General features: G+C 36.4%; 2 protein-coding genes across 8 annotated transcripts in view; one reads left to right on the top strand and one right to left on the bottom strand.

Annotated features, from left to right (window-relative positions):
- Positions 1-2,379, top strand: part of LOC132797092 (nostrin) — a 34,554-nt gene extending 32,175 nt beyond the window's left edge. For 2 of the 6 annotated variants that reach the window (XM_060808582.1, XM_060808581.1), the window contains 2 exons: positions 856-966; positions 1,028-2,379. In XM_060808582.1, the coding sequence (XP_060664565.1) occupies positions 856-966; positions 1,028-1,906 (990 nt within the window). In that variant the 3' untranslated portion in view covers positions 1,907-2,379. The remainder of the gene's footprint in view (positions 1-855; positions 967-1,027) is intronic. The other 4 variants (XM_060808585.1, XM_060808583.1, XM_060808584.1 and 1 more) reach the window with 3 other exon arrangements.
- Positions 2,024-22,317, bottom strand: LOC132797095 (putative uncharacterized protein DDB_G0271606). Of its 2 annotated transcripts, none has more exons than XM_060808590.1 (7): positions 21,846-22,317; positions 7,436-8,128; positions 5,993-6,308; positions 5,768-5,927; positions 4,937-5,096; positions 4,477-4,857; positions 2,024-4,022 (listed from the first exon to the last, which is right to left on the bottom strand). In XM_060808590.1, the coding sequence occupies exons 2-7, from the start codon at positions 8,108-8,110 to the stop codon at positions 3,150-3,152; spliced, it is 2,565 nt and encodes an 854-aa protein (XP_060664573.1). In that variant the 5' UTR covers positions 8,111-8,128; positions 21,846-22,317; the 3' UTR covers positions 2,024-3,149. The 2 variants fall into 2 exon arrangements, with proteins under 2 accessions (XP_060664573.1, XP_060664574.1); XM_060808591.1 differs by having other exon boundaries at positions 4,958-5,096; positions 21,846-22,316.
- Between the last annotated feature and the right edge of the window lie 863 nt (positions 22,318-23,180).

The following is a 23,180-nucleotide window of genomic DNA, read 5'->3' as shown; positions in this document are numbered from 1 at the left end:
TAAATCTCGGAGATTATATTATATATTATATAAAGTCATTACATTTACTAATAATATGTTTTCCCATTGAAAAAGAGACATATTAACCTTATAGCGATATTTGCCCTTACGTCTGTCTGTCAAAGAATAAGCTTTTTAAATTAATTATTCTCATCTGTCTGTCTGTCCCTTTACTTAAGTGCCTAAATATCAGAGAGTATAAATGATATAGTCACCACATTCAGTCACTTTTAGAAGAGAAACTTTTAGGATCGGACTGTCTGTCTGTTCAATCAAATGTGAAGATTTCCGAAATCTTTTAAAAGAGAAGCGTCTTAGCTTAACAACTACCAACCAACTTACCAACTTAACAACCATATAAAAGTATTTCAATGTATTATTTGCAAAACTGAATTAAATTCTTAAGGTCACATTAAAGATAATATGAAAATAAATATGTCAATACTTATTCTAACTAGAATGAAGAATAAAAAGAAAGATTCTTTGGTATATATATAATAGATAAAGATAAAAAGTAAAGGGTCTAGTAAAGTCAACACAAAGCCTATTCTCACTTGTGTGTTAATCCTCTGCTGACATTTACAGAAATCTTTAAGAAGAGAAACGTGTTAGCTTAAGCATGTCAGTCTATGTATCCTTTTCAAAACTAAAAATTTTAAAGGTCGTATTAAAGATAATATGAAAATAAATATGTCTATACTTATACTAACTAGAATGAAGAATGAAAAGGAAAATACTTTGATATATACATATATATAGTAAATAACTATGAATAGTAAAGGATCTATTAATCTCAATACATAACCGTAAAGTTCGCTCTATTCCCACTTGTTAATCCTCTGCTGACATTTACAGATCCGCTCCATGCTGACCTACTTGGAGGGTGCACGACTTAAGCTGCACTCGGCTCTGCTCGAGCTAGACCACAAGCCACGCACGACACATCCTTTGGCGCAGCACATACAGGTGAGAAGATTGATTGATTATTTCGCGGTAACCTTAATGCAACTCTGTACTTAACTTGTAGATCACACGCGATCGCACGGGACTCCAGCAGAGCATACTGAAGGTGCCCAACTGGCTGAAGAACAATGAGAAGACGCCGCATTCGACGACCGCGCTGCTCACACAGCAGGATGTCAGCGATGATGCCACAGCCGTGGATGATGGGGACGATGAATATTCGCAATTACAGAGCCAGACGAATAGTTCGTGTGCCAACATTAGTGTTGTGGCAGCAGCTGCCACAGCTGCGGGGGGAGGTGCGGGACTGCTTAAGCATTTCAATCGCAGCAAGAGCAACATTGAAACCTTTACCAGCCAACCAAAGATAATCTCGACAACAAACGCATCGCTGGCCAATGCCGCTGCAACAGCAACAGCAACGCCGACGACGACGGCAACCACAACGATGACAACAGCTATGAAATCGAAGACGCTGTCGGCAGCCGGTTCAGGAGCGGGAACAGGAGATCGCGGCCAGGCGGATGGTGGATCCAATCAGCAGGACTCTGATTTCGATGAGTTCAGTTCGCAGGACGAGGACGAGGCTGAGCCCCATCATAATCATCATCATAATCATCATCATCATCATCTGCAACAGCAGCAGCATTTCTATCAGAACGCCCAGGAGGTGCAGAACTCGTCGATGAGTTCGCAGGGCACCAATGGCAGCATCTCCAAGGATGTCCACACGAACAACAATGGTGCCACCAACGGGCAGTGTCAGGTGCTGGGACGCTGCAAGGCCCTCTATAGCTATACACCAAAACTGTATGACGAACTGGAGCTGAGTCCTGGCGATGTGATCGAGGTGCATGCCAAGCAGGACGATGGCTGGTGGCTTGGCGCCTTGCGCAATCAAATTGGCATCTTTCCTGCCACCTATGTGGAGGAGTGTGCCTAGCATATATCTATTCTTCCCTCCCTCCCCCCTAATTAAGCACTGACTGTCTGTATATGTGTGTGTGTGTGTGTGTGTGATAGAGTGTTAATGTGTGTATGTGTGTGAAAGAACTCTACAATTTTATTTTAATTTACGCAATGTTTTTTTTTACTTACTTTTGACACAACGAGCTTTAACGGACTCTGCATTATCATAACCAATTATTACACAACAAACAAATAAAAAGAATTAAAGGAAAATCCTATTATTAAAACCCAGAAATGGAAAACATAATCATACTCTATTGTTTAAGGATTTTTTTATTAATATTATTATCATTATTATTTATAGCGCCCAGTTGAGTCATTATTTCGCCTTGACTATGAATAATTGTCATTACAAATAAATACAATATTTGTTTACTTCATTTACACAATGGAGCTATATCTATATAGTATACATCGATATAGATTGCATATACATATACATACATATATATATCAAAAATATATTCATATACTTGTCCGCAGAATCACAAATGTTTTTTTTTTCTCTCTCTCTCTTTTCTCTCTTTCGTTTGTTTTGATTCTTGTTTCATAATAAATTATATATGTAAAATATTAAAAAAACAAAAATAATATATAGTGTGTATATTTTTTAAAAATATATAAAAATAATAATAATAATGATTTATTGCTGAATTTTCATTTAAACTCAATGCAAGAGGCATTTACTACGTTTATTTTCGAGAAGGAGATTCGGAATTAGATTTCATAATTCTTTTCGAAATGATTCACGAAATATTAAAAAAAATATCATTATAGCAAATGATTAGAAAAAAGTAAATGTTGTATTTCGAAGACTACATCTTGAGGATATTAAAATTTCGAATTAGTTGTGCGATAATTTTGAAAAATAAATAAAAAGTTAGTTAACTAGAATTTTGAATTGCAAAAAATTTGCAGATTAAACTAAAAGAAGAATCAAATATTGATTTGAAAGTTAAAGATATATAAATTCTACAAAAGCATGATCGCCAGACTTTTATTGATAACTATCGTCAGAGTGTGAAGGATTTGCAAGAGAAGTTTTGCCACACACACAGATCGGAAAAAGTTCGGGTCAGCTAACGCAGATCATTTGTTGTTTAATTTAATTTTGCTGATCTGCCAAATCACCAAAAGAAATTGAATAATGAAATTTTGTCACGTAGTAAAAGTAGAAACCTCATCAAAATGAATGTTTATAAATGTTGCGCTGCAGCTCAGCTGAGATTGCTGACCTCCATAGCGGCGACTGGCGATGCCGCATTGCTGTTGGCATTGTCGAGGCAACGCAGCTTCTGATACATGTGAATGTAGTGGGCCTGCAGCTGCTTCTGATAGCTGAGCACTTTATCCTTTTCGGCACACCACTGACGCTTCTCCAGCTCCAGATTGATGCGAAAATCGTCGAGTTTCTCGCGCAGCTTGGCAATGTCTTCGGCATATGTGGTCGACTCCTCGATCAGTGTGTCGAGTGTCTGTTGCGATGGCTGCCCCTGCGACTGTTGCAGCTGCAGTCGCTCCATAATCGCATCCAGTTGATTCTGCTGCGTTGGCACAACAACAATCGGTTGTTGTTGTTGTTGCTGTTGTGTCACTTGCTTGGTGTATTTGCGCGTCTTCTGGCAAATCTCGTTCAGATTGTCCAACTGCTGCTTGAGACGCGTGTAGCGACCGCAAGGCTCTTCGCCATACTCGTGAGCAATGGCCAGATCGGAGAGCTCCTTACGCAGCTTGGCCAGCTCGTTGGTCAGTGCCCCAATCACTTGATCCTTGAGCGCAATGATTTTGTTCAGCTGCTGCAACTGTTGCTCCGTCTCCTCCTCTAGCTGTTGCTCTCTTTCTCTCTGTTGTTGTTGCTGTTGTTGTTGCTGTTGTTGTTGCTGTTGCTGTTGTTGCTTTTGCTGCTGTTTCTCCGCCTGCTGCTTTGGTTGACTTTGGCATGTGGTTGTTTTACAGTTGTTATTGTTATTACAATTGTTGTTGTTATTGTTGTTGTTGATGTGGTTGCTGTTTGTTTTGTTGCTGCCGCTGGTGATGTTGTTGCTGTGCCTCAAACTGACAATTGCATGGTCCTTCATGTTGATTTCAAGCTACAAAAGTGTACAATAAATTAGTATTTTCTTTTTCATTTTTTTTAGTTAATAAATAAAATTTTGTGTTGAAATTTCAAAACAAACATAAAATTTACTCTAAAAGGAAAATAGTCTGTACCTTTGTAAAATTTATCTTTTATGGAAATACAAAATTTATATTACAAAAAATAATAATACTTAATACTATAATGGAAAATACTGTTTAATATCAATTACTTCTATGCATAAACATTTAATTTAAAAAAATGGTTTAAATTACTATCGATAGTTCGTTTACTATCGCTTATTTACTATTATTAAATGGAAAAAAGTAATAAATCAATAGATGTAGAAACCAGTATAGTAATTTTAAAAAAAAAATGTTGAAAATACTATCGATAGTTCGTGGAAAATATCGTTTACTATCGATTACTTCTAAGCATACAAAATTATACAATAGCTGTACACTCACATGCGCCTCCTTGAGCTGCGTCTTGAGTAAAGCTATCTCGCCATTTCGCTCGCACACCTTCCACTCGCTGTCCTCCAGCTGGAGGCGCAGAGACGCCATCGTCTGGTGTGCATCGTTCAGCTGCTGATTCAGTTCGAGGGTCGAGCACTGTAGCTGCTGCTCGGAGTTCTTAAGGCTCTTGTTGCTGCACCTAGTGAGGTCGAGTTGCTGCTGCAGCTTCTGCAGTTGCTCGGATTGGCGCAACTTGTGCTGCTTCAGCTGGAACTGCTGCAGGGCGAGCAGTTGTTCCATCTTCTTAAACTTGAGCTGATATTCGCGCTGCTGGCTCTCATAGAAGAGCTTCAGGCGCTGTGTCTCATGCTCCCAATACACTTCCTTATCCTGCGAAGTAAAGATATAAAAGTAATCGAAAGAAAAGGCTATCAGTATGGCGGGTGGAAAGTCCAGAGCGCTGTTTAACCTTTTGGACTTTGAAAATTACTTTCTCATTCTGTTCCATGGCCTGTCGCAGATACGACAGTTCCGAGTCACGATCCTTGAGCGCCGCCTCCAGCTCCGAGATGCCCGAGTCCGAGGGTGAAGGCGTCAAATCGCTGCCAGCTGCCGCCACACTGCCCTTACTAAAGGTAAAGAAACGGGGGAAACTTCTATTAAGAAAATGGTATGTTTTGAATGGAATGATATAATCATATACCAATTATAGGCTTCGGTATATTTCGGTATTTGGTCAGTATATAAATAAATGGTATATTCATACATTAAATAAAGATAGTTATTATTGAAATATTAATTTATGATGTATTCAAATAGCAAAAAAAACTTTTGTCATATTTTTGTACTTTTGGTATAACTTAGTGGTATATCCATATACCAAATATAGCCTTCGGTATATTTTAGTAGTTTGTAGTATATTAATATATGGTATATTTATATACCAAATATAGCCTTCGGTGTATTTTAAGTATTTTCGGTATATAAATTAAAGATATATCTATATACGAAATATGGCCTTCGGTAAACTTTAGTATTTTATGGTATATCGATTAATGGTATATCCAAATACCAAATATAGCCTTCTGTGTATTTCAGTATTTTTAGGATATTATTTAGTATATTAATATACCAAATATAAATATAGCAAATATAACTTTCGTTACATTTTAGTATTTTTGGTATATTTTAGTGGTCTGTCCATATACCAAATATACTTTAGTATTTCCTGATATATTAATTTGGTATATTTTAAGAATAATACCGCACTGTTTAGTTTGTAATGTGGTAATGAACTCACCTGCTGGCACCGTCTGGTCTATCGTGCGAGGAGGACAAACAATCCAGACCCAGTCCCAAGCCGAGAGCCAACCCCAGTCCAAGGCCATCCTCATTGCTTGTGCGCTGAACAATGCGGTGGCCGCGACGACGCGTTGCTAGATGACGCAGATCCGTTGTGCCTGCCAAGACGTGAAGAAAGTTAATAAAGAAAAGTGTTTGATGCTCAACTCAAAACTGAACTTACTGCCAAATTTGTGTGTGGTGCTCGCTGCTGTGGCAAGTGGCGCCAACGAAGGTGTTGAGCCGTAGCCATAACGCTCGCCGGTCACACTCTGCTGTCCCGCAATCGTTGCTCCCACTCCCACTCCCACTCCCGCTCCAGACTGCTGCAGTTGCAACTGTTGCTGCTGCTGCTGTTGCTGCAGCTGATGATTATGATGATGATGATGATGTTGTTGCTGCTGATGCTGTTGCTGCTGCTGCTGTAAAGCAATGCGATAGTCCGGCTCAAAGGGAATGGGCTTGAAGGCAATGGGACGCAGATAGTTGCCACTATTGTGCTAACGAAGTAAGTAGTTAAATTTTAAATTAAAATTGTTATGTATTATATATTTATTATCTATATTTTTACAACAATAACTAAATGATATGATAGCTTCTTAGTGCGCAGTTTAATCAATAAATATGCAAAAAAAAATTTCTTTGTTTTCTTAATTTTTAATATTGTAAAATACTTGATTTGAAGAAATATTTTTATGTCGGAAGTGAACGCAAATTCAATACTACATCAAACAGAGACATGAAAATGTAGATTGAAAAGTAGATTTAGGATTCTTTCGATCTTAAAGAAAATAATTGAAATGGGATTTTTAGGTTGAAAAAAACTTATATAAACGTGTTCATGCTAAATTTGCATTTTAAGATTAAAAACATATTTTTTAAGATTAAAATATTGCTTCACGAAAGCTTAATTCTAGATTAAAATGAAGATTGCAAATCTTGATTTGCGAACTTTACAATCTTAGGTTGAATAGTATAAGTACATAAGTATAAATATGGAGGCCAATTTGACTTTTTCTAGTTAAAAAACTGAATGTAATTAAAGAAAGATACTGTAAAAAGTCTAATATAAAATATTATTGACATAATAACTTGTTTAATATGGTAATTGATTTTTACTCAATGAATATTAAAGAAGATCGAGATCAACTTCCTCTATAAAAGACCAATTCTTTTACTAACTTGATTTTCTTGTTTGTTTCTGTTTCACTCAATTAGATTTTAAAATAAATATGTTTTATATATTTTATATATTGTTGTTTATTATGTCCTCACTTTTTAACAAAAAAATGATAAAATGATATTACAAATTTCGAAAAAATTCTTCATTTTTGATTTCATATTATATTTTGAGCTATTTTATGTGTAAAGTTGTTGGTCATAAATAGCTTTGGGCTTGCACATTCAAAATCATGTTTAGATTTTTCCTTCTCTTCAGTTGCTAATAACTCAAACGCTATATATTTTACACTATTTCAACAGGCAATATAAAACTACAACAATTAATTTTATGAACATTTTTTGTTTTTAATGCAAATTGAATGCTTTTGCTTATCGTTAAGTTAAGTAATAAATAATTAAAATCTAACTGCACCTAATTGTAGTACCTAATGTTTATTTGCCTCACCTGTTCCATGGCCTCGCCTGTCTGCTGCTGCTGTTGTTGCTGTTGCTGTTGCAGCTGCAACTGTTGCTCACTTATGGCCAGTCGACTGGCAGCCGCAATGGGCGTGGTCCGGCGCACAGTTTGCGACTGTTGATTCAGCATTGCCGGCAGCGATTGCAACGCTGCCTCCTCGGCCAACGATTTGCACTCGCTCAGCTCTGCGGCGCCATTGGCGATGTTGCTGTTGCTGTTACTGCTGCTGTTGGTGCTGTTGTTGCTGGCAACACAGCTGCGACTTAGCTCGAACATTTGCCGTATGTTTTGGAACTTGCTGCGCATCTGTGGCGCTGACATGGCAGCATCATCATCCAGATTGCTGTGACTGCCAAACTTTTGACTCAACCTGCGCTGCTCCTGTCTCGACTTCAGCGTGCCCGTGTGCAACAAGGCACCGCCATGTGCTGTCGGCAGCTGCAGCAGCGGCGATCCCAATGCCGATTGCCCCAGACTTGGTGTGCTGCGCAGTGCCAGCGGCGCATTGTTCTCCAACGATACGGAACGCTTATGACCACGCTTTCCCCCCAATGATTGTGGCAAGCCAAGTGTTGTAGCTGCTGTGGGTGTTGCTGTGGTCGCTGGTGCAGTCAAGGGCACCACTGCGTGCGCCGGCAGCGCCATGTGTGTAGCACCAGACATAACTCAACGTGCGGCAAACTGACAAGAAACAACGAAATTCAAATAAAAATTCATATTAAATTATTAATCTAGTATGAAAATATGATTATCGATATTAAATTTAACTTTTCTATTTTGATTTATTAAGTAGTTGAACCAGTACAGCAATAAAGTACCATACTAACAAGTTTTAAGGAAAACTCATATGTATATTAATAATACTAAAAACGGAATCAAGAAGGCAGCAAATTCCAGTATAAATATTCGATTTAATGACACTTAAATCAATAACAAAATACTTCTTCTTACGCAATCCTTTTAGATACTGCTGGAATTATAATCAAAACACGCCTCAAAGTATGCAACAAAAATGTAATTGACGTACATTTATTTTAGTAAATGTTCTTAGCTCAATCATATCCTTAACAGCACACTTTGCACTCGATTCGAGTCAACGAAATCTATCGCTTAGCATCCAAATAACATCGGATCATCTAAGAAACCTACACTTATTAAATTTCGACTTCCAGAACGAAAAAAAAAGCATCGAAAACATAAAATCCTGTCTAGCTCAAAAGGTAGTTGAGCGATTTGCTCCTTTGATCAGTTTACAGATTCTTTAAAAATAAATTGCACTAAGGACATCAGAGTTGTATCTAATTTTTGTTATACAAAAAACTACTTTTTTCTCAGATGTATGTAAGTCATTCAACGATATTATGATGGAATGTTTCAAAATCTATCGATCAGGAAAAGGACAACAAAATCGTTCTTAAAATGACAAAGTTACAGCGTCTATTTGGATTTTTGGACAATTTTTGTGTTAATTTGATAATTGTATTGGTTGGAGACTATAAATCCTTGAATGCCAATCGATAGTAATTATTTTTCCGATTACAAAAAGGTATGTGAAAGTCATTCTTCGAAATAATCCATGTTAATATTTCTGTATCGTTAAGTCTTCCCCATATCCTATTTGTAAAAGACATATATTAATGTGCTATCGATTAACATTAAAACTCAATAGGGTGCGTAACTTATCATATTTTAAATGAATCAATCTATCTATCTATCTATCAATTATGTTTTTCAATGGACAAAGCAAAATTTATATAAGTCAGAACAAATAATAATAATTAATATTAAACAACAAACTTTTATACAACAAGCAAAGGTACCAAATTCATGAATATTGTTTTATTGGAGAGTTCAAGAATTGACAAGTAAATATTTAAAATAAAATTAAATTAAAATTCAATTACTGTCATTAATTTCTCAAAAAAAGTTCTCTAGCGATCATGACAATATGAATCATTATCAATTTTCTTTATTCCCCCATCAGCATTACTCAGTATTTAATCTAAAGATCACTACCGGGTATCCCACAGTCGACACACGCTTGACTAATTGCTTTTATGCAAATATGCAGACTTTGACGAAACATTATATAACGTAAGCTTCAACTTTCGACTTTAAGCATTCCCCAAATAGTATGATTGAATAATTGAATCTAATTTGTCTAAATTTGGTTTTCATCTGCATATAATTTGTCAAGTCAGAAGCAAATGTAAATTCCAAAAAAACAAACGAATAAGACTGTGAGATACCCGGTATTCTTTTTAAAATCTACCAAATTAATATTCCGCAAAAATACTAAAATATGCCTGAGGCTACATTAAAAATATACCAGATTATCAGCCAAAACAACTAAAAACACTTTACTTAAATCACTTTTACAATTTTTGTGTGATCGCAACCAAATTTTCAGGAATCATAAAAACTGTAGTTATTATTGTATGTACGTCAAAATGACGTTTTTATTCGACGTTTATCGATTTTCGGAGGCGGAAATGGGCATAGCAAAAATTTTACCAAAATTGATCTGGGTGTAAAAAAAATGCTGTTGAAAAGGAATGATATCTCTATCTCTTACTCTCTTTGGAGTCTAGGTGTTAAAGTAATCGAAAGAGGAATTGAGAAAAGAGGTTTGCTATAGGTGGTCTTCTAGTTGCTATTGGATCGCCAATCGCAAATCGCAAGAGTCATTGAAGTTGCTGATGCTGCTAACGGCGAATACCGCTTTTTATTAAATATTCATCTTTGCTGTAAAGTGGCTCACACACACACACACACACAGAGAGAAGAGTCGATGTCGAAGTTGGCAGCGCACTTTCTCGCGCGATCGAGAGACTCGTCGACCCATATTCTTGCAACTAACTATAGCGCAACTATTTCTCAGGCATTGACAACCCAACTTTATCTGTCCAGCTCTCGAGCTGTTCAGCTAACGACACTGTCCATCGTGCAACGGTGTTCAACGTTGTCGTTGTCGTTGACGTTTTTTTTATTATTGCGAGCAGAAACTTGTGAAGTTCTCTCAACTGGTTTTTTGATGGCACACCATTTGGCAACAGGTGGCAAGACCGGGCGGCCTTTTTGCCACTGCCACTGCCATTGCCATTGCTATGACATTTATAATTTCACCTTAGGTTACTTGTTGGCTTCAGCCACGCCCCAAGCTGACATACTTTGCATGACTAATCGAGAACACACAGACACAGATAACTCCTACGTATACGTAATCTAGGAAATACCAGAATTTAACGCTTGCCCAATCAAGGCATTATTTGGAATTCCTCAATAAAATATTTCTGTCCATAACATAGCACACTTTATGTGTCGTTTTCTTTGTTATGCTCTGCAGATTCTTTTCGACTTATTGCCAGTCAAACTTGATTGGCCATTTCTTTAATGCCCAACGCTCAAGTCAATTAAGCATATGGAAAATAAGGCACATCTAATAAGCAATAATTACCACAACTTCTTTTCGCCGAATTGTAATTTCATTTATTTGAAAATAGTTGAGCGATTCTTCAGTTATTGATAGTGTTTTCGTTTTGTCGCGTCTGTTCCAAATATTTATAGTTTTCCCCTATCAGCAAAAGGTTGTTTATCTTTCTCATGTTTACTTCACTGTTTGTTACTTTTTTGTTGATATCGATACTTTGCAGCATTGATTACATACAATTGTTTACTCACAAAAACATATCTATTTAAAAAGCGTTGCAGAAAAATCGAAGAAATACGTCAAAAACATACTTTTTATTTTACTTAATTTGGACAAAGCGAAAAATAACGTCTGAAGTAACTCTTCGAAAATGGAAAACATTTACATAAAATATTAGGTTAAGTATAAGATACCATAAATTAATATTTTGTATTATTTCATCATGTTAAAATGTTTGAAACTATAAAAAATAATACTACAAAATAAATAAAATACTGCATAAAAAATTATATATTATATATATATATATATATATTCTGCAAATATGTTAAATAAACACTACTAAATTATTAAAACACTTCATAAATAAATACTATATATATAATATAGTACATTTTATGTTTGTAAAATAATCTTATATATTTATTTTTGGAACATTTCAAACAACAGCACAATAAATCAAAGTTTCATTAATTCCGAATAGTTGAAATATAAATTAAAGTTGAATATAAAACTACAATTTCAGCTGTTTGCCAATCAAAATAGAAATTCAAAATTGAATGAACTTTGCAGAAGAAATCTTTAAATAAATGCAGCGCCTTTATCTCCTATCTCCTTCTTTATCCGCTATCTCCCTCTATGCTCTCGGAGTATTAACTTTATTTAAAAAGTGAAACAACCTTAAGAGCTCGCCTCGTTATTGATTAGTTAATTATGCTCATAATTAGCTGCAGTTAAATGCCATGCCGAGTCTCTGTATAGCTTCCGGTTTTGGATCATTTGGAAAATCACTGTTGAGCTTAGCGCGAGCGAGAGAATTGTTATTATTATTAATCAATGGGCAATCAATTGTGCAGTTGTTTCGCTGCCGTTAACACACTTCCAAGACGATAATCAATAAATAACACATAACACATAACAGATAACAGATAAAGGAAGCAAGAAATTGCAATTAAATTGTATACAAATTGTGTTTTGGCCATTTAAATGATGGGGAGGCAGCTGGATTTATGTACATATGTTCATTAGATAATTCAAGGCACTCAAGCTTAACAATGGCGGGGCATTCATTGCAAATTGACAGCGGTTTCCCACTTTGTATGTGTAATTGCAATGCAATTGCAAGAAACGACAAAATATATGTACATACTCGTAGATATATAAAGAAACTATAACAAACAACAAAGTGAACTGTGTATCTACAAGTATGACTGTATTTCGCAAGATTTTCTATTATATGCTCGCTAAAACGCATAAATCCGGACTCCATTGTGGACACGTTTCGCTGACGCAGAACGAACGCAACGATAGAGGGGGCAAGATGGGGGGAAGGGGAGTATTGGAGTAGTTGTAGTAGTTGTAGTAGGCCTGGCTCAAACAATGCCGACCGATCAGGCGACAATTTCAAACAACAATCAATGTGAAGCGATGACGACGTCGTCGTTAAACTGCCAATGTAATTTATGTACTTCTGCTGATGGGCTTGTGAAACACAGATACAGATGCAGATACACAACATATACGAGATACCGATATTGTAGATACACACGCACACTCACGCTCTAACGCATTGAAGTATCTGCGAAATGTATCTGCGTAGCTGTTAGCTGCCAGAAAAAAAATAAGAAAAAAGCAAACCGTAGAAAAAAAAAATAACCAAACTAAGCGTCGAAAACCTGTTCGCAATTTTTGCCCGGCGGCTCGTTCTTGATGGCCAAAGCCAATGGCTTGATTTTGCTTTTGAAAGTTTCCATCAATGAAAGTCTATAAGTCTTTCAACCATAATAAAATTCATAAACAATAAGAGCCAACAACAAGAACAACATGCGGCACAGATCCGCATCGACGTTCATTCAATCAGAACTCAAAATTTGCATTCGATTTTGAAAAGTGTTTTGACCCTAAAACAACTGACAGCCGACAACAACAATAACAACAACGAGAACAACTACATCAGCATTGAGCACAACAAATTTGTTAAAGTGGCCGCGTCCTCTCATGTTTTGCGTTCTTAACGTGTATTTCTTCGCTGACCAGCCACACGACGTATGAGTAATAAATGTATTGACCATAAGAACTAAAACAGGCAACACACACACACAATCACAATCACAGTCGCAGTCGCAGCCGCAGTCGCAATCGAAGTCACAGTCACAGTCATCGTCGGTGGCCAAAAGCGAACCGGGTCCCCATCGCATTTTTCCCACGCTCGCCGCAGCCAGTCGCACTTTTATGCACGCTGAGTACTAACTACCTTCCATTTGATTTGCGTTTTGCGCTCACTTGCACAGTGCAACAAGATCAATTTGTCAGCCAAATGCAAAACTAATAACATATGAGTATAACCAAACATTATAGATACATCTTGAAAAGTTAATCAAATTTCACTGGTATCTTTTAAATCTTTCTTGAAATGAATTTAATACATAGTACATAATTTGATTGCGATTGGATAAAAATATAAAAGTTATAGAATAAATTTATTTGTATGGGAAAAAAACGCTAATTATTACGGGTCTCAGTATATTTGTCTGACAATCTGGTATATTTTATATTCTATATATTGTATATTTTTTATTTAGCACTATGACAATATATCAACTATAGTATTTACTATATTTTAGTATTTTTTGTATATATTTATTTAGTATATTTTATACTCCATAGTCTATTTTGAATGTAAAACTATATGAATATACCAATTAAAGGTTTTGATATATTTTAGTATTTTTTGGTATATTAATATAGTATATTTTAGGACCAATACTGTTTTCCTTTTATTCAAAATTAGTCAAGCTCAGTCAGCTTTCTTTCTTGTTTTTTAGAATACAATATTTAATTTCCTTATTACAAAGCAAAACAAAACAAAAACCTATAGACAATGTTCTACTTTCTTTTTCAATGTGTAGGGTGTGGCACGCAAATCTCTCCAAATACGAGTTATATATAATATCATATAAGTTTCTGAATTCCACTACAACATTCTTTTTTCATCTTCAAACTTCACATTTCTAAATTTCTGTTTTTCCTGTCGAAAACAAAAATAAAATAATAATGTCTTTGTCTAGTCTTCTGTATATTTATTGTCTTCGGTACACTAAAATTACAATAAAGGGAAAAAATAACAGCTACTTCAACTTTCAGCTGGTTAATAAAATATAATATTAAATACCACATTTGAATTAGCACTAGAATTCAAAAAAATGTAAATAGAGCAAATTTAATGACAGGCATAGAATGCCAAACTAAAAACTTGTCTATAGTATTAAATTTGCATAGAATTAAAGACGAACGTATATAACTATGAAAAAAGCAAAGCTTTTGATATATAAGGATGAAATTAAATGAAATGTAAATAGCGAGTGAAAATTAGTTGGTATATAATATTATATTATAATAAATAATTGCAAATGCATTTTTTGCAACAGCTCTGTTATAGATTGCAAATTGCAAATTGCATCAACATCAGCCCACTGTGCAACGCAGCCTGTTGCTAATTTATTTTTTATTTTATTTCATGTTTCTTGTTGTTGTTGTTTTTTTGCATTTGAATCTAAAGTCCGAGCAAAGGCAAAGCAAATGCCGCCAAGCGTTTGAGTTAGTTATTTATTGTTGATTGTGAATTTTTAATTGAATTCATTTAGACAGTAACGACGTGTGTTGTGGTCACTGTTGTTGCTGTTGTTGCAACTCAAGTTGTTGCCGCTTTGGCTATTGCTTCAATAATTGCAGTCAAAGTTGGTGGCATTGCGCAGCCGCATTCATTCAACACAACACACACAAAAATCGCATAAAAAATGGAGTTTAAATAGGTATTAAAAACAAAATAAATAAATAATGAACGAACGAACTAACGGCAACAAAAAAAAACCTTAGATAACCGTGACGAAAACAACAGCAACAATAAAATTGCAGCTCAACTTTTCTTTTATATTTATTCATTTATCGCTGGCGAGTTTTTCATTTAAACGCAATCAAAATGCATTTCGATTTCAGGTTTCAGTTTCTGTTTCGGTTTCGGTATTTTGGTTTTGGTTTCGTTTTCATTTTCAATTCAGATTCAGATTTTGTAATCGAAATTTGCTTTCGCTTTGCCACATCTTAACGATCACTGACGATTGCAAAAGGTCAAAAGCGCAGAATATTTTCATGTGACATCACAATTGCGATTACGATGACGATGACAAAGACGATGACGATTGCGATAACTATAGCGATAGCGATTACGTTTTGCCATGACCATTATGCAGCATATGCGGGGCATCTAATTATTATTTATCATGCCCCATCAACAACACACTTATGAGCTTTCAGCTTTTAGTTTTCAGCCTTGCAACACTGACACGGAACTTAAAGCCGCCCAGCCGCGATTGACATTTAGTGGCATAAATAAAAAATGGACAACCTCACACATTCCATGGGTGTGTTTGGCCACTGGCGCAGTGGATCAGTTCGAGTTCGAGTTCGAGTTCGAGTTCGAGTTCGAGTTCGACTTTGAATTCGAGCTCGAATTCCAGTTCCAGTTCCAGTGGCGACCGCAAACAGTGGCCCAACATCATCAACGTTGACCTTGGGCGCCGACGTCTGATGTCTGACATCTGTCTGTGTGTTGAACCGGTAGCGGGGGCAAGTGTGTATCTGTGTGTGTGTGTATGTGTGTAAGCGGATCATTGCATCGATTTCTCGATTTGTAAATGGGAGTGGGCCAAATGCTTCGCCAGCGTATTATCTATGTACTTTATATAAGCATTAAAAACTAAATTAGCTCACGCTGGGAAATGTCAATGTTGTTCAATGCTTGACCTTTTTGTTCGCACTTGATCGATTTATCGATTGTGCGCTACCATCTCTAAGATGCAGGAAGTGGCGTCAATTTATCGATTAACATTTGCATCATCAAAACCGTTCTGACAGCATAATTTACTTAATGCTCTTGCAATAAATTGAGTGAATGGTAACTGGCATTAATTATTCGTGCACGAATCTTAATGTCTGCCAAATAAAACAAAAAAAAAACTGAGTTAACTGGAATTTTGTTGTTATTGTTGTGATATTTTTGCCACAATTTTTGGTAATTTAAATGTCGATTGCCGTCTTTGTTTCGTTGCGTGCTTTCTAAGCAATTCGAACAAGAAAACGAATACGTAGACGAATGCGAATGCGAATGCGAATGCGAATCCGAATGTGAATACAAATACACCCACTGACCAGACCAATCAGTTCGAGTATCTAACTATCTATGCATAACTGTTGGCCATTGTAGTATTTGTTTTGTTATGCTTTTTGTTTTTCCCATATGGGCAAAGCCTGCTACATTCAAGTGGCCCGAATTGATGCGGGCAACAATCACCACAACTCGACTTTAGTAAAAATCACACACAAAAAAAAAAAGCAAAACCGAGAGAAAAACAAATGAGAATGCGCCATAGAAAATTATAAACGACTGAGGAATGCTCTATAAAGTGTTTGCAATTGGTATCGATTAATATCGATTACACTCAGCTTCCATCTTAGTTGAAAAGTTCATTGATTTTGCCGTTGACTTACTTTGCTGACTTAGTGGAAATAAAATTTCATTTAATTTTTTTATACTGAGAAATGTTCTGTACAAATAGAGCCATAATTATCGATAAATATCGATTACATTCCACAACCATCTCAATTGCAAAACTGAGTTAGCTATTTACCCAATGAAAATTGTGAATATGAAATTAAAATTCATTACAATTTGGACTCGAGGAATGTTCTATAAAATTAAATCAATAATGACCGATAAGAATCGATTACACTCTACTGCCATCTCAATTTAAAAGCTCATCTCAATTCTAACTATAAATTCGTTATTCACTTATCTTTATTAGTAATATTAAATTGTGAATATAAAAAAGAAATAGAGGAATGCAATATATAATGGATACAAATCAAAATTGCTTTGCTCACAAATTAAAATTATTAATATGAAATTGAAAATTATTTCAAGTTTTGTTGGTTTCATATCCTTATGTAATTGGTTGTAGAGTATGCCGGCCTACATATTTCCTGCTTACAGGGTACTAAAAGAGCAGCACAATAGAATGCCTATATATAGCACATTATAGGTAAAAATAGTAGATTGTCTTCTCGGTTCAAACGCAAACGCACGTAGGCTTAGGCCATTTTGACGCCTCAATGGTTTCTACGAGTATTTTGTTGTTGCCTCTTGCTTTTCAGTGTTTTTACGTCCCTGTTGTGAAAAACTATTGACCTTAAATTGTCGCAAATGCGTTGGCGTAATGATCCACAAATTCTTGCCCATGACAACAGCCAAAGACTATTTAAAGCAAATGAGTTGATATTTATGTATGTTGTTGACTGGAAACCCGCACAAACAGCGATACAATTGTGACTCTCTTGGCTGCTGCTGCTGCTAATGATGATGGCAATGACAGCTTCGACAGAGAGTTTGCGATACACTCTATATAGTATATATAGTACATATGTATGCAAATCAAGTTTCGGTCAATTGCATGGCCAATTAACAACGGCCAAAGCAGCTGAGAGGCAGCTCAATATCCGGGCATGCTCCGGTCTGGTCTGCGGAGGGAGGGATGGAGGTAGGTGGGTCAATTAAATGAGCAACGCTTGAATCGCCACAAGAGCAACAATTACGAATGCGGAGCAGACAGCCGTGGCACATGCAACACAGCGCTTTCACTGCCCATTGCCAGCAGCAACAGCAACAGCAGCAACAGCAGCGTCAGCAACAGTGGCAACAGTCGCAGCTGCCCCGAATAGTTGCCCCCCAAAAAATAAAAAATACAAAGTTGTTGCCCAACTGTAGCGAACAAAATCCTAGCCAAAAGATCGAAACGTGGGCGGGCTGTGAGCGGCATTAGCTTTCCCACGTTTTGCCTCTTTTTTTGCTGGAACTGTGGCTGGGGCTTGGTCAGCGGCCATTAGTCACGCTTAGTTTTGTTTATCTGGCGCAGCGCAAAAGAATAAATAAACAATCGGAAATATGTGCGGCAAAATGTCCATAGATGTTGTTGCGCTGTCCAAATTCCCGCAAATTCCCGCAAATCCCGTAATTCCCCTAACTCCCTCACTCTCATTCACTTTCCCAGCGAATCCGAAGGCTTCATTTGTTGACTGTTTGCATAATAAATAAGTGAAGCTAAGAGCCAAGTTTATGCCAACATCAGCAAATAAAAACGAAGCTCAGCTCAACTCGGCAGCTCCATGTGTATGTGTGTGTGTGTGTGTTTGCCGTGAGATATTTTTCTTTTTTCATATTTTCTGACGGCGCCCGTTGCAACATCCACAAAATGATGTTGTTGCAATTTGCTGGCAAGCGTTGCACCCAAGGAAGTTCCCTCGCCCAATCATCGAGCCATGACCAATCCGTGTTCTCTCACTCTCTGACTGTAATTTGCAATTACCATCGCGAGTGCAAGTGGGAGCTGTCGCTCTCTAGCATCACATCACATCACATCAGAAAATTTGCCGACGCACACAAGATATCTGCAAACTATGTTACTTAGTATCAACAGGCTGCAGAAGGCGTTGAACATTGTAGATAGCTGCTGCACCTTTCACATGCTGAGACAGCGAGTAAATGTGCCGGAAACTTATGGGCTTGGCTGCCAAAGATTTGTAGGTTTGAAGGTGTCGCAAGTTTTATTTCAATAATCACAAATCATGTTGCTAAAGCGAGTGAAGGAGAGAGTTCAAGCGACAGACAAAAGAGAGAGAGAGAGAGAGAGAGAGAGAGAGGTTGAAAAAAAGATATAGATAGATTAATAGATTGATATATAGATAGCTGAAAACATGAAAACATACAAAGGCAGATAGATATACATATATCGATATATAGAGATATATTGATCTATATGAATATATAGATAACAGATCAATATAAAGATTCACAAATTTATAGATAGATACAAAGATTCATAGATTGATTCATGTACTAGAATAGAGGCATATAGTATATGTAAATATTAAGATATATACTATATATCAATCTTTCTTAATAGGCATCCATTTATATGTATATACTATACATTTCATAAATGGTTACATAGATGTTTATCTTAATATTTATAGAAAGATACATAGATAAATAGATGTATATTATTGCTAGTAATAAAGAGAGAATAGTGACATACTTCAGATATATGATAGCTGGAGTGATAAATACTATATATAGTATATACATATATATTGATTGATAGAGAAATTGATCAGATTCAAATACATATAAAGAGACAAAAGATTCATAGAATAATTCATACATATATATATATAAGTATATGCATAATAAGATAGATTGCTATTTCTAAAAAGACACATAGATAAATAGTAGTATGTATCTTCCTCGAAATATCAATCTATCCATGTAACTTTCTATATATAGTATATCAATCTATCTTAATATGCATCTATTTACGTATACTATACATTTGATAGGTAGATTGATATAGATAGAAAGTTACATAGGAAGATAGATTAATATTTCTAGAAAGATTCATAGATAGATGAATGGATATATATATGGATAGCTTTTAAGACATACTTCAGTAGAAGCTTGCAAGCTGGCTGATAAGTTTGTCACCTTCCAAAGCATTATCGCAATGAAATTCAAAAAATTTGCCATGCTGACCCCGTTAGCTTGTAACTTGCCGCCCAGCTAGCGTCTTCATTCATCTGTCGGACACATTCAGGTGAGCAGATAGACAAGCAGACAGACAGACAGACAGACGGACAGCCGGATTGCCGGATTGCCGGACGCAGCAGTGAGTGAACAGTATCAGAAAGTGATCATAAATCTGTATAACCTGTATGTTGATTTTCACCAACTCGCGGGCCATAAACACAGATACAGTGAAACATAACATACATATATATACATTTGTATATGTGTGTGTGTGTGGCTAGAGAGATATGTGTACCTGAGTTGGAGTCGTAGTCGAAGTTGGAGTCGCGTTCTGCGCCCCCAACATAAGCAAAAACCAAAAAAAAGTGAATTTTTTTGCGAGTGCGCGCTCCACTTCAGCCTTCGACTTGGTTTTGGCTTTTGTTTTGTTTTTGTCTCTTTTCGGATGACTTTTATACACTCTGCTGCTGCTGTTTTTTGTCTTAAATTTTAACTCTTTTAACTTTTTTTTTGTCGCTCACTCTCCCTGAGTTGGCTTGTTTTTTGCGCACTTGGCCTTAATTGCGGTTGCGCGCGCGCGCACTTTCAATTCCTTTTGGACAACGACAACGACAACGACAACGTCGACGATGTTGCGCAGATTGATTGGGAGAGTGTGGGACGCGGCTGCGAAACGTGTGGCAAATTGAAGCGCGGAGCTGAAAAGTAGATTTCAAGCGCGGCGATAATGATTCCTCTCTGTAATCATTTTGCACAACATAGCGAACAGCGGTGAATTGGCAATTGATGGGGCTGGCGACTCCAAAACGAAAATTGCTATAAACCTCTGTCAGCTCAGCTCCAAACACCAAAACAACAGCTCAGCCAGCAAGTTCATGGCAATGCCAAGTACAACAACAATGTAAGTAAGAAGCTTGAACTCAAGCCTGCAATAAGCGAAGTTCGCATGCTCTATGCTAAAGAGAGCAAAATTGCGAACTTCGCTCAGAAGAGCGTAAAGAAAGAGCTTTCAGCTCAAAGTTTGATGCATTAATGCGCTTAACCAAAAATGCAATAAAACAGCTTCAATTTAATGTCATGTTGTTATTTATGAGCAACTGAGCAAGTCCAACAGCAAAGTAAGTAAGAAGCTTCAACTTAAGCCTGCAGTTCGCAGCTTTACTCTCTTTAGCGTAGATCGTAAAGAAAGAACTTTAATCTCAAAGTTTGACGCATTAATGCGCTTAACCAAAAATGCAATAAAACTGTTTCAATTTAACATAATTCTATTATTTATGAGGAACTGAGATTCAACACAGTTAATAGATGATAAATTCCAAAATATTTGCAATAAAAAAGATTTATTAAGTATTCTAAATATGCTAAAATTCAATCACACATGCATAAGCTGCAATGCTTCGTCTAAGCCTTGATTAAGCCGTCGATTCACTTGGCACCTCGGCCATCCAATCAAGCGTAATAACCGCACTAATATGCCATGCTAATGTTGAACTACCCTCAACTGCTAGAAGTGTATCGAAATGAGCTTTCAGATTGTCTCACATACACATACAAAATATATTTCTAGAGGTTGCCAGCGGCAGCAGCAAGGTGTCTTTTTGTATAAGATATATAATTTTTTGCTTTTTTTTATAATTTTTCTTTTTTTTGCTACTTTGACAACAGGTTCGATGAGAGAAGGAGGCAAAAGAAAAAAAAAAGTCAAACGGCTCAATAATCGAAGACGGCTCCAACTTCATGGTTGGGCAGCCGGATAAAATGAGGACAACAACAGCGACAACTTTAATAATGAGGTTATGTCTAGCTTGTTTGTATCTGTGTCTTGGTGGTATCTGTATCTGTATCTGTATCTGAACCTGTGCATTCGCATCTGTATCTGTAGCTGTCGCTGTCGCTGTAGCTGTAGCTGTATCTGAGCCTCGTATCCATCGCCTGTGCATAAAGTATGTATGTCAGCTGGGATAGGCAGCCAGTCAGCCAGGTTTTTTTTTTGCCTATTTTTAGTCGATTTTGTTTTTTATTGTTTATCGCTCAAATGCAATCCGAAAAGCAAGCATAAACAAAACAAAAACCAAAACGAAAACAAAAAACAAATGCAATGCATATTTGCTCACCTCTTCCTCTGATCGTATTGCCTGCAACGAGTACTCGAACTCGTACTCGTACTTGCACTCACACTCGCACTCGCACTCGTAATTGTTGTTGACTTTTCTTGTCGTTGTTGTTGTTGTTTTTGCCTTGCGGTTGCCGTTATTAATCTTCTTGCATATTTGAGTTTGTAAAAAAAACGATCGTACAAGCACCAAACAAAAAATAAATATTACAAAAAAAAAACAATCAACAACATACCGACTTAAATATTCACAAAAATATGCTTTTCACTACACATCTAGCTTCAGCACACACAACGGACGAAAAAAAAATGATAACAAAAACAAAAATCGTGGCCAAAAGTACCAAAGAGACACAGAAAAAACCGTTGCACGCCTGCGCATTCAAAAAAATTGTTTTGCCAAAGCTTTTTGCTTCAAGGCGCCGTCGCAGACGCAGCGCCAACTTTCACGTACGAGTGTTCAAAGCAAACTGACGGACGACGACGACGACGACGGCGTCGGCAACAAACACGACTCGACGGTGGCGGCAGCGACGACGACGACGACTCTGATTCGATTGCGACTGCGCCAATCACCGCTGCTGACGGCGCAGTAGTGGCAATTTAGCCGTTTTACGGCTAAACCCAAATGATTTTGAGCAGCAGTTCATAATAAATACATACGAAAAATCAATTGCAAAAATTTATAGAAATACAACTTGCTTTGACTTTATAAACTATACATAAAACTCTCTTAGCCGGACACCCGGTGTTTAGCAACTGTTGTCCGTTTAATAGAGACTATATTACGCTGTAAACTATGCCAAGCGCCATACAATAAAGTATCCGCCTAGCGGAATAACCGGCTAATGGAGATGTTCGCTTTTGGGAGGTTTCACTAAATTCAAATACACTTTTATATGCACCTCAATAAAATTTTTTATTTGTGCAAAAATTTCAATGTTACAGTCTTTGCAGTTGCAGTTATTTTTAAGCATTCTAAGCTAAGGGAGATGTCCGCTATGGGATGTTTCACATTAATAAAATACATCTTTATATGCGCCTCAATAAAATTGTTATTTGTGCATTATTTTATGCACTATATTTTCTATAAAAATTAGTTAATGAATTACCCCTCCGATTATAATTGATCGCACCACAACATCGATTTTTACTTATTTGCCTTACTAAACTAATCAATGTTGAATGGAAATAATAAAATAATAATAATAATTAATTTCTCATTAATAAAATAATGCACAAAACACAAATTCCATTTCTTAAATTCCAATTACTTATTTAAAATAAGCAATAAAAAAAATCGATAAGACAACAAAATAATCTGTAATTTATTTAT

This window comes from Drosophila nasuta, chromosome X (assembly GCF_023558535.2).
Source record: "Drosophila nasuta strain 15112-1781.00 chromosome X, ASM2355853v1, whole genome shotgun sequence".
Lineage (NCBI taxonomy): Eukaryota > Metazoa > Arthropoda > Insecta > Diptera > Drosophilidae > Drosophila > Drosophila nasuta.
This window is presented reverse-complemented; position numbering and strand designations above follow the sequence as displayed.